The sequence below is a fragment of the Bombina bombina genome, chromosome 10 (assembly GCF_027579735.1).
Source record: "Bombina bombina isolate aBomBom1 chromosome 10, aBomBom1.pri, whole genome shotgun sequence".
Lineage (NCBI taxonomy): Eukaryota > Metazoa > Chordata > Amphibia > Anura > Bombinatoridae > Bombina > Bombina bombina.
The window spans coordinates 17,364,645-17,377,481 of NC_069508.1; the positions used below are offsets into that span (position 1 = coordinate 17,364,645).

Consider the following 12,837-nt stretch of genomic DNA (forward strand, 5'->3'; position numbering starts at 1 on the left):
ATGCTATGTAGTGTGTGCGTATCTGCATGTATAAGTGTATGCTATGTAGTGTGTGTGTATCTGCATGTGTAAGTGTATGCTATGTAGTGTGTGTGTATCTGCATGTATAAGTGTATGCTATGTAGTGTGTGTGTATCTGCATGTATAAGTGTATGCTATGTAGTGTGTGTGTATCTGCATGTGTAAGTGTATGCTATGTAGCGTGCTACTGTGCATTTTTGCTGACTTTAAAGGCCAGAATCCAGAATATTAATGGGGAATGCAGAGAGTAGTTTTAAAGAATTTATTAATAAATGTGCAATTAAGATAAAAATATTTAGCAATGTCTTTGCAAAGGCTAATTAAATACAGCGCTCACATAGCCATACCAGTGGTTTGAGCTTGTGTTTGATTTGCTGCCTAAGTGTATTAAAATATATGACTTTATTTAGAATTTTATTTTTATTACTTTGGTCTTATGATTTTTTAAGCCCCGCCCACCACATTTAATTTTTTTTGCTGGGGGGGGGGGTGTCCCTCTTTTGAATTTTGAAATGTTGGGAGGTATGTGATGACATAGGGAAAAAATATAGTGTGGTGACTGAGCAAATGAGGGCTGGAAAAGTGTAATAGCATGTGATACAAAGGCTGTGATCTGAGGTGGTTTCTCTATCCTGGATTATTAGTAACAGCTGCACAGAATTACTGTTAGAAGGTGATTATATATTAAGGTAAACACTAGGGAGGGCTAGTGCTTCCCAGTCTGGGAGTGTGATGTTAGATTTAAAGCTGTAGAAAAGAGAAAGGAAGGTAAACATTCCCGGTAATAAAGTATAGGGGGAGGGGTGGTTTGAAACACAGCACAGTGGGAGATACAAATTGGAATATTACAATGAGATTTAAACACAATTCCATAACAGAAATAAGAAATAATTGCACTCAGTGTCTTGATTGGAGAGGCCATTGAGATGAATTACCTTGTAAGCTGGTTTGCAAGTCTGGGAGTGTGATAACATAAAATGGTGAACCTACAAAGGCATTGCATATACTATACAGGAACTTCAGTTAGTAAACACTTCGTGAATTATTCAACAGCGTTAATCTTAAAGGACCAGGGAATACAGTAGATTTGCATAATAAACAGATGCAAGATAAAAAGACAATAGCACTTAGTCAGAACTTCAAATGAGTAGTAGATTTTTTTCTAACTAATTTCAAAGTTATGTATATTTCCACTCCTCCTATATCATGTGACAGCCATCAGCCAATCACAAATGCATTTAAGTTTATTCTGTGAATTCTTGCACATGCTCAGTAGAATTTCTTGACTCATAGTGTAAATAAGAAGACTGTACATTTTGTTAAAGGGACAATAAACACTCATTTTCATATAACTGCATGTAATAGACACTAGTATAAAGAATAAGATGCACAGATACTGATATAAAAATCCAGTATAAAACTATTTAAAAACTTACTTAGAAGCTGTCAGTTTGGCTCTGTTGAAAAGGTAGTTGGAAAGTCCACTGCAAGTGGCAAATAAGACCCTCCCCCCCCCTCCACCTTCTTTTGCATATGAAAAGACCCTTTACACAAACAGCAGCAAGCTGGAGAAGGTAGCTGACGGTATTCAAATAAAACTTTGGGGCTTGGTTAGGAGTCTGAAAATCAGAGCAATGTTATTTAAAAATAAGCAAAACTATACATTTAGTTTAAAATAAAACTTTATGGGCTTTATAAATAGATCATCTACAAAACATTTATGCAAAGAAAAAATTAGTGTATAATGTCCCTTTAATGGAAGATAATTGGAAAGTTGTTTAAAATTGCTGCTTTTCTGAATCATGAAAGTTTCATTTTGACTTGACTGTCCCTTTAATGGGAACATTTAAAAATACTTCAGAATTTCTTGCTTGAATCAAGGCTCTAACTTTATGACACACTATGAAGTGTTAAGCTACACAATCATCTAACCATTCCTGTTTTCATACCTGCCTACTGCATCTGAAAGAACATTTTTGAGAAACTGTTAAGAAGGACTGGCTGTGTTAATCCAATAATGTGAAAACTGTACTTATTCATGTACATGATATATAAGCCTATTATCTACATCTAAAGAAGAGAGCTGTGATGTATTGAGCGCTTATGAAATGCAAAACATTCATTTTGTTGGTCCATAAAAAGGTATAAAATTCTACCAAATGCAACATTCTCTGTGGGACCAATACGGCAAAATCCTTTTTTATGTTAAAATGTCTTAAAGAAATTAATGTCAAGAAAAAGTAAAGAAAATAACTTAAATGACCAATGAAAGTCTCAGATAAAACTGCTCCTAGACCCCGTTGTATCACTGCAAGGGACCTGCAAGAGGATTTAGCTTGAACTGTAAAACAAACTTACCTAAGTTAGTTCCCTGTGTGATGCACAATCCAAAACATGCTGCAAAACTTCCTAAGAGCCATAGACAAGTCATCTTGGGATGAGAGCACAAAGTGTGATGAACTGTTCAGCTGTGGGTTTATCAGACTGATAGTTACTGACCTTCCCTGTACAACATTACACATAACCCCTTATTGACATTAGCTTCCCAGGAGATCAAATTGTGTTTACTCAAACTGGATTAGATAAATCACCCATTGTTTAGAATATAAACTAACCCTCTGTGTGGTGAGGCTCACAACAATAACGTTTTAGAGAATATCCTTTTAAATTACTGATCTGCACACATCCTGTTTACATGTTGTCTAATATATAGATGTAATGTTATATAGAGATATATAGATATGTGTGATTGAGAGTGTGATATGCGCATTAAGACAATTAGTGCAATAATTATTCTGCTATTGCTGTGCAGATGATTCAGTTTGTGCTTTGTGTTTTTATTTTGCCCCTAAAATGACAGTTAAAGGGACAGTATACACTCATTTTCATATAACTGCATGTAATAGACACTACTATAAAGAATAAGATGCACAGATACTGATATAAAAATCCAGTATAAAATGGTTTAAAAACTTAATTAGAAGCTTTCAGTTTAGCTCTGTTGAAAAGGTAGCTGAAAAGCCCACTGCAAGTGGGAAATAAGACACTTCCCCCCCTCCCTTTGCATATGAAAAGACCCTTTACACAAACAGGAGCAAGCAGAAGGTAGCCCACGGTATTCAAATAAAACTTTGGGGTTTGGTTAGGAGTCTGAAAATCAGAGCAATGTTATTTAAAAATAAGCAAAATTATACATTTAAAAAAAAAAAAAAAACTTTATGGGCTTTATAAATAGATCATCTACAAAACATTTATGCAAAGAAAAAATGAGTGTATAATGGCCCTTTAAACACCTTGAGAGTTTTATATAACATTTAGGGCTAGATTACAAATGGAGCGCTAAATTATCGCGGTAGCAATTAGCAATTATTGTGGTAGCAATTAGCCGTCCCAAATGCCCCCAAACGTAAGTGTTGGTTTTCTTTAAAGAAAAAATGTATTTAAAAAAATAAATAAATACTGCACTTAGCAGTATTTTGGGGCTAAAGTTGGCGGGAGTGGGTTGTTAGAATAAAAGCGGCATTGAAAAGTGCCTTTACATTGTGGTCTATGGGAGCTGTCTGTTCCCAGTATATATGCTTTTATACATATATATGTATGTGTATATACACATAAATATATATGTATATAGTGAGTAATCTACTGTTTAACGCCCCTTTAATTAATGGTTCAGCTTAAAGTGAAATTAAACACTAAGGACTTGATTACAAATGGCTTGCAAATTTATGCTCCCGCAAGCACATTATCTGCTTTTTTTTACCATCACGTGCCCAGTTGCACACGTATTACAGGTTGCAAGTAAAAATGTTGTGCTCTTACTGTCGCATCCTTGTGCAGAAAAAAAAGACTTTGTAAAGTATGAATGTAAGATCATATTCCCCCATAGACTTTATTGGAGCCTCATTTTGAACAGAAAAATAACAGCCTCCAGCTCACGCAAACACAAGCGCAGGATTTCATTGAGAGATAATGATATATTTCTATACATATGTATGTGTTTATATGTGTATATATGTATGTAAATACATATATACACATATAAATACATATATACACATATAAATACATATATACACATATACATACATATGTACACATATAAATACATATATACACATATAAATACATATATGCACATAAAATACATATATAAATACATATATATATATACACACATATAAATACATATATATATACACACATATAAATACATATGTACACATATAAATACATATGTACACATAAATACAAATAAATAAATATATATATATATATATATATATATATATATATATATATATATATATATATATATATATATATATATATATATATATATATACATACATATATTTATTCATGTGCTCCTATAGATCCCTATGTAAAAACACTTTCGGACCATTTTTTTCTAACACCTAGCATCTCATATTTTTGCCCCCTTATATAACTTTTTAATGCAATTTTTTTCTGAATAATTTTTATCAGACCGTGTTAAAGGGACAGTAAAGTCATAATTAGACATTTATGATTCAGATACAGAATACAATTGTAAACAACTTTCCAAATTGCTTCTATTATTTAATTTGCTACCTTCTCTTGTTATCCTTTGCTGAAAGGTTTATCTACGTAAGCTCAGGAGCAGCAAAGAACCTAGGTTCTAGCTGCTGATTGGTGGCTGCATATATATACTGTTAACCAGAGCTCTGAAGTTGCACTAATCCGACAAGGGTAAATCGCGATTGTGCTCTCGCTTGTAATACGAATGGTCTTTCACAAGAAGGTCTGGTTGCGCAAGTCTACTCTTCCTGTTTATTTATAGTGTAATGTTTTACAGCTGAAACTACACTCATGTTTCTTGGGAAATGAAGAGTAAACAGGTTTTAAAGGGTAAATAAATATTTACTTTTCCTCTTAATCAAGGTACAAGCTAAGCATCTATAAAAGAACCATTTGCACATAGACCAGTCTAATCTGTAAATAATACATTGTACTGTGAGATGTAAGTGCCACCCATTGATCTCTTCTTAAAGGGACATACAGTTTCATTAGTTTATTAGTACAGTCTCAGCACACTGGCATGAATAAGCTACTACATTGCGTATTGTATTGTTAAAAAAGGTTAGTTTTAGAGATGGGGTAACAGGTGCTGATCTGTATGTTACACATCATTGAGTAGTAACTATGCACTGTGTACTGTTCATACCAACCAGAGCCCATGCACGAGTGCATAGAGTGTTACAGATTTACAATAAAATGTTACAAAACAAACAGATTTTGCTTGGCAATGTGCTTTACAGACCAGTATACTATTGACTTCAATATACCTTTTAGTTCTGGCTTCAATTTTTTTTTTAATTCATGTATTGAGAGGCTATATAGGTAACTAGCAGTCTATGCCTTGGCACATTACTGATATACACTGCATCCCTATTTATCCCCAGCTTAAATAGCAAATTAGGTGAAATCACTATCAACATAGCCATCCACTGTCCCACATAAGTCACTTATAGTCACCTTACACAGCTGTGTAATTAGCAGTCATCAGATAACCATGTGTTATAGTTATAGAGCTGTGTAATTAGCAGTCATCAGATAACCATGTGTTATAGTTATACAGCTGTGTAATTAGCAGTCATCAGATAACCATGTGTTATAGTTATACAGCTGTGTAATTAGCAGTCATCAGATAACCATGTGTTATAGTTATACAGCTGTGTAATTAGCAGTCATCAGATAACCATGTGCTATAGTTATACAGCTGTGTAATTAGCAGTCATCAGATAACCATGTGTTATTATAGTTATACAGCTGTGTAATTAGCAGTCATCAGATAACCATGTGTTATAGTTATACAGCTGTGTAATTAGCAGTCATTAGATAACCATGTGTTATAGTTATACAGCTGTGTAATTAGCAGTCATCAGATAACCATGTGTTATAGTTATACAGCTGTGTAATTAGCAGTCATCAGATAACCATGTGTTATTATAGTTATACAGCTGTGTAATTAGCAGTCATCAGATAACCATGTGTTATAGTTATACAGCTGTGTAATTAGCAGTCATCAGATAACCATGTGTTATTATAATTATACAGCTGTGTAATTAGCAGTCATTAGATAACCATGTGTTATAGTTATGCAGCTGTGTAATTAGCAGTCATCAGATAACCATGTGTTATAGTTATACAGCTGTGTAATTAGCAGTCATCAGATAACCATGTGTTATAGTTATACAGCTGTGTAATTAGCAGTCATCAGATAACCATGTGTTATAGTTATACAGCTGTGTAATTAGCAGTCATTAGATAACCATGTGTTATAGTTATACAGCTGTGTAATTAGCAGTCATCAGATAACCATGTGTTATAGTTATACAGCTGTGTAATTAGCAGTCATCAGATAACCATGTGTTATTATAGTTATACAGCTGTGTAATTAGCAGTCATTAGATAACCGTGTATTATTATAGTTATACAGCTGTGTAATTAGCAGACATTAGATAACCATGTGTTATTATAGTTATACAGCTGTGTAATTAGCAGTCATTAGATAACCGTGTATTATTATAGTTATACAGCTGTGTAATTAGCAGACATTAGATAACCATGTGTTATTATAGTTATACAGCTGTGTAATTAGCAGTCATCAGATAACCATGTGTTATTATAGTTATACAGCTGTGTAATTAGCAGTCATTAGATAACCATGTGTTATAGTTATACAGCTGTGTAATTAGCAGTCATCAGATAACCATGTGTTATAGTTACACAGCTGTGTAATTAGCAGTCATCAGATAACCATGTGTTATAGTTATACAGCTGTGTAATTAGCAGTCATTAGATAATTATGTGTTATAGTCCCAGATAGCATGTGTTTTTGCTGCAAGTTTGAAAATGAATTGTTAAACTCTTGCTAGACTTGCCAAGCTTCAAAAGTTTGCTGTACAATTGTTGCAAGTCTTTATTGAAAGTCTCTGGAATAGACTTGCTTTGTAAATGTGCAGCAAGCATGCCACAATTGTGTATAGCATTTGTTTTTTTCTGTAAAAAATGCAAATGAATTGCTAAACTCTTGCTAGACTTGCCAAGCTTCAAAAGTTTGCTGCACATTTGTTGCAAGTCTGCGTAGAAAGTCTTCAGAATAGACTTGCTTTATAAATTTGCTGCAAGTTTGCCACAATTGTGTATAGCTTGTGTTTTTTTTTCTGTTAAAATTGCAAAGGAATTGCTAAACTCTTGCTAAACTTTGCAAGCTTCAAAAGTTTGCTGCACATTTGTTGCAAGTCTGCATAAAAAGTCTTCAGAATAGATTTGCTTTACAAATTAGCTGCAAATTTTCTGCAGGATTACAGATGGCACACTATTTTTTGCTTATGAATTAATGTGCAAGTTTGCACCCTTTTGGGCACGCAGATAAGACTATTCATTTTGCAAGTTGAAAGTAAATGCAAACGCGAGACTGCAATCACGATTTAGGCTTGTCGGGTTAATGTGACTTCAGAGCTCTGGTTAAACTGTTACAGACGACTAAATAGTTGTACGATACACATCAAAAACATATGTAACAGTACAGTTACATTCATATTAACGCTGTCTGATAAAAAATATTGCATAAAAATATTGCATTACAAAGTTAAAAGAGTGCAAAAATATGAGATGTCTCAATTGCAATTCTGCGCTCATGTTTGCGCAAGTTGGCAGCTGTTATTTTTTGTTGTTGTTCAAAATAAGGCTCCATTAAAGCCTAGGGGGAATACAATCCTACACTCACAAATTCGCAAAGCCTTTTTTTCTGCATGAGGATGCGACAACGAGAGCTCAAAATTGTTACTTCCAACCTGTAATAAGTACACAACTGGGTGCACAATAGTAAAAAATTGAGCGCAGATAACACACTCGCGGGAGTGCACAATTGTGCTCCTCTCTTCGGGGCATATTTATCAAGCTCCGCTGCTCCATAACTTGTCCGCTGCTCCATAACTTTCCGCCTGCTCTGAGGCGGCGGACAGAAATCAACCCGATCGAATACAATCGGTTTGATTGACACCCCTGCTAGCGGCCAATCTGCAGGGGGCGGCATTGCACCAGCAGTTCACAAGAACTGCTGGTGCAATGATAAATGCTGACAGTGTATGCTGTCGGCATTTATCGATGTGTGGCGGACATGATACGCTACTTCATATCATGTCCGCTCGCACATTGATAAATATGTCCCTTAATCTTGCCCTTTATGTTTCCCCTACATAAATTTAATTTTGGTACCTACAATTTCACTATTCCTTGATTTTACATATTTATTGATTTGAAGATACTGTGCATTGATTATACTTACATTAAAGTCATACCGTGGAAGTAATAATTTCTTTGACTCATCTTTTTATACTAGCTATGTCACTTTTAGCACCTTTACGAATTATTTCAACATATATTAAAATATGTTATATAACATAATATATAATGATACAATGAATTTTACTATTTACCCTTTGAAAAGCTGCAAACAAAATATTTATTATGTAACAAAGGGCCATAATCCTCATTCTGAATTAGAAACTAAAATATATTCAAGGGAATCATTGTCAATAATTTTTTCTGAATTTCTTCTATCTCTATGCTGGCATGTTTTTTTATCATCCGATAAGACAACTCTGTTTAACAATATTGCACTTTAATAAAACACATTGTTATAAAAGGTCACTTCTCTTTTTGACTCATCTGGACTCCAGTCCAGTCTGGGCTATTATCGTCAGGGATCAGGGTGGGAGCAGACACCTAATCATGCAAATGCACTGAATTTGTCAAGTTTGTGCGAGTGAAGATCTAGGGGTCGATTTATCAACACCTGTATGCATCTGTTTCCGCGCTAGCCTTTGGGCTCGCCGGAAACAGGAGTTAAGAAGCAGTGGTCTTATGACCGCTGCTCCTTAACTCATCTGCCACCTCTGAGGTGGCGGACAGCAATCAGCCCGATCGGAAACGATCGAGTTGATTGACACCCCCTGCTAGCGGCAAATCGGCCACGAATGTGCAGGGGGTGGCATTGCACCAGCATTTCACTATCGATGTGCGGCGGACATGATACGCTACAGCGGATCATGTCCGCCCGCACATTAGTAAATCGCATCCCGATCGCAAACTGTTAGGGTTTTTAAAAATATGTGCACCAAATACAACATAAGTACATTAAAATAAAGTGTTACACCCATATATACACTACCTGATAAAATGATTAATTTAAATATTACTACAATTTTTTTTATAAGGGTTAAAAGGTATGGTCTATGAAAAGGTGCTTTAGCTTACTTCAGCTATAACGCTGTAGGTCTTACACAGTGTTGGGTTAGTGCGCAAACAATAAGTATTTTTTTGAAAGCACGCTCTATTGAAAACTATATGGAGAAGAAGTTAACGGGATCATAATATCCTGAAGTTAGCATGCATCCAGTTTTACTAATGTTCAAATAACTTTCAACTTGTAATACAAGCGCTAACCTGCCCATATTAAAAGTTTACTTTCAGCTGTGTTTACGAGCAAAAAAATAAATATTTAACGCACCACTTGTAATCTGGCCCAATATGTGGTCGCAAGGTAAATTGTCTGTAATCACCATCCTTACAATAATAAATAGAAAAAGTAGTAATCTTGGTATCTTGGCCCAACATCCACCAGCTGTACAATATATACCTTTATCATTTCACCTACACCCATTTATTCTGTTTGCCTATATCTCACACAAGCGTAAAAGCAATAAAACATGCAACCTAAAAAAAATGTTTTCATGATTGAGAAAGAGAATACAATTTTAAAAAACTTTCCAAATTTTCTTCTATGATCTATTTTGCTTTATTCTCTTGGTATCCTTTGTTGAAGAAAAGCAATCATTACTGGGAGCTAGTTAACACATTGGGTGAGCCAATTACATGAGGCATATTTGTGCAGCCACTAATCAGCAGCTCCTGAGCCTACTGAGGTATGCTTTTCAACAAGGGATACCAAGAGAACAAAACACCTTAGATAAAAGAAATAAATTGGAAAGTTCTTTTTAAATCGCATGCTATATCTGAATCATGAAAGAAAAAAATTGGGTTTCATTTCCCTTTAAACTGGAGACATATCAGGGCATCCATCATCCATCCCCACCCACTAGACATTAGACAACCAGGAATCATTGATCTTTAATAAAAGTTATATAAAACAAATGGACATCAAAAAATGTGCTGTTCCCCTAGTGGTGTTGACCGAATAACCTGGGCTGTAACCCCGTGTACCCATTTCACAAACTATTATTATTATTATTCTGAGTGTTAAAAGTGTGCACTTCAAATGTATTTTTTATTTTTAAGTTCCCCATGTGCTTTTAAGACGGGATGATGAGCCACAATCAGCAATGCTAGGCACATTTTTGTACATATCGACACAAGAGAAAAAGAAAAAACAATGGGACACACAATATAAGTGTTTGTAGAAAAGGCAGGAGACCTTGTCTGCGTTTACACAGTAATACATTATAATAATTACTGAGTTAAAGTGGGTAAAAGCCAATGAGTATATTTAAAAAAATAAATAAAAAAACACTTTTTTTGTAGGGGAAAATCAATACTGCAAAGTCCAAATGAAATACTACGCTGATAATCAACTTTATTATCTGCAAGTCGCTTCTACCTAATGTTCAATGCTTCTCCTCACCACCCCATATAATTTGGCTTCTGGCTCTGACAAATAGCTGCAGTACATTTATCAAGCTGAATCAATATGTATAGGCTGTGGACTCGCTCTCGTGGTTCAGAAATCTCCCATTCAAAATGCTCAGTCTCTCGTAACGGGAGTTACTTGTTGGTGAAAAAGAAATCCGAATCGGCACAATCGCTACTATTGCTTGCTGTTATGCGTAAAGTGATGAGCGCTGTGTATGCGCAGTCATAATACTTATAAACAGGTAGCAAAAGAGCAGGGCACACACTTAAGGGGTATGTTAATAGCCTTCAGTGACAGGCTTTGCATAATGGTCGTCACAGAGGGATAGTACAGGAGTCAGCTTTCAATTAAAATTCTTGTGAAATATATTAAAAAGGTGAGGATTCATGACGGAAACATATCTTTTTAATATTAATGAAATAGTGCTTTCCACCAACATGTTTTTTTTTGTTATCTGCCCCTTTAAATATTGAAAAATTGGTTATTAAAGGTACAGCTGCTGTTATCTTAGTGCCCTGGAGCAACATACTAAGGCTTCTATTTGCAGCCAAAAGTTCCTATGTGCATACATCTGAAGAGACAGCTGAAATGGGAGGGTTAAAGATTTTATTCAGCATCACAGGAGAAGCTTTCAAGAAGTTAAAAAAAAGAAAGGAAAACACATGCAGCAAGAAAATGAGATTAATAGACAAACAATGACATCTACTAAACTAAGGTAGGTAAACCTATTACCAAAAATGATCATTTACTGTGCCTTTTGTGAGAACTTTTACTGTGAGCATGCATGCAAAGTATACTTAAAGGTACAGTCTAGTCAAAACTAGATAGGGCATGTAATTTTAAACAACTTTCCCATTTACTTTTATCATCAAATTTGCTTTGTTCAATTGGTATTCTTTGTTGAAAGCTAAACCTAGGTAGACTCATATGCTAATTTCTAAACCATTGAACCGCCTCTTATCTCGGTGCATTTTGACAGTTTTTACAGTTAGACACTGCTAGTTCATGTGTGTCATATAGATAACATTGTGCTCACTCCTGTGTAGTTATTTATGAGCCAGTGCTGATTGGCTAAAATGCAAGTCTGTCAAAAGAACTGAAATAAGGGGCAGTCTGCAGAGGCTTAAATACAAGGCAATCACAAAGGTAAAAAGTATATTAATATAACCGTTGGTTGTGCAAAACTGGGGAATGGGTAATAAAGGGATTATCTATCTTTTAAAACAATACAAATTCTGGAGTAGTTTGTCCCTTTAAGTACACAAAATAAACAGTGTGCATGTGAAGTATACTTAAGTACACTGCATGTGCTCAGAGCTGGTATTGCGTGGGAAATGACTCAGCATGTGTCATGTACACCACCGCTGGCTCTCTTCGCAGATATACTTTTTAAAATTAGTGTTTATATTCTGCTTAGGAAAGGTAAATTTAAACAGTGATATATTTTTTCTAGAGCATTTTTGCTAATGCATGTGTATTGGAAAAATGCTTCTATTCAAAATAGAAATGCAATGATGCACATTTTGCTGGAATGTCCCTTTAAGATGGCTAACTTGTATTTTAAATTCTGACTCTAAAGTTAAATAATACATAGATTTATAGTGAGGCATTGTATATTTGTTGTGTTCTGGAATAAATTAAATTAAAGTTCATTTGTCACCCATATTACTAGCTTTTAGCTACAGTTTACATCAGACTGTGTTTAGCATATAATATTGTGTGCAGTGTGGTCTTACCACCACAGAGGGCGCTGCGGCATTTGTATATATAATAAAGTTCATGTGTCACCCATACTACTAGCTTTTAGCTACAGTTTACATCAGACTGTGTTTAGCATATAATATTGTGTGCAGTGTGGTCTTACCACCACAGAGGGCGCTGTGGCATTTGTCTGCACTCACTGTCTCACTACCATGAACTTTCTGTGTGCTGCAGAGTAGACAAGCCATGTGCAATCAGGTAAGATCAGCCATTAGATTAGATAACATGTGTAACATATATTTATACACTAATGATTTGTTTAGCAGCATTAGTAAGTCACCTGCTACTGCATTACACAGAACATACAGTCACAACTATCTCACTAGCTCTGTACACACACATGTGTAACATATAACTAT

General features: G+C 34.9%; 1 protein-coding gene across 1 annotated transcript in view; it reads right to left on the bottom strand.

Moving 5' to 3' along the window:
* The window catches only part of LOC128641198 (uncharacterized), a 434,766-nt gene that overhangs the window by 62,302 nt on the left and 359,627 nt on the right, over positions 1–12,837 (bottom strand). Inside the window, exon 16 of the mRNA XM_053693764.1 lies at positions 2,380–2,487. Within this exon, the coding sequence (XP_053549739.1) occupies positions 2,380–2,487 (108 nt within the window). The remainder of the gene's footprint in view (positions 1–2,379; positions 2,488–12,837) is intronic.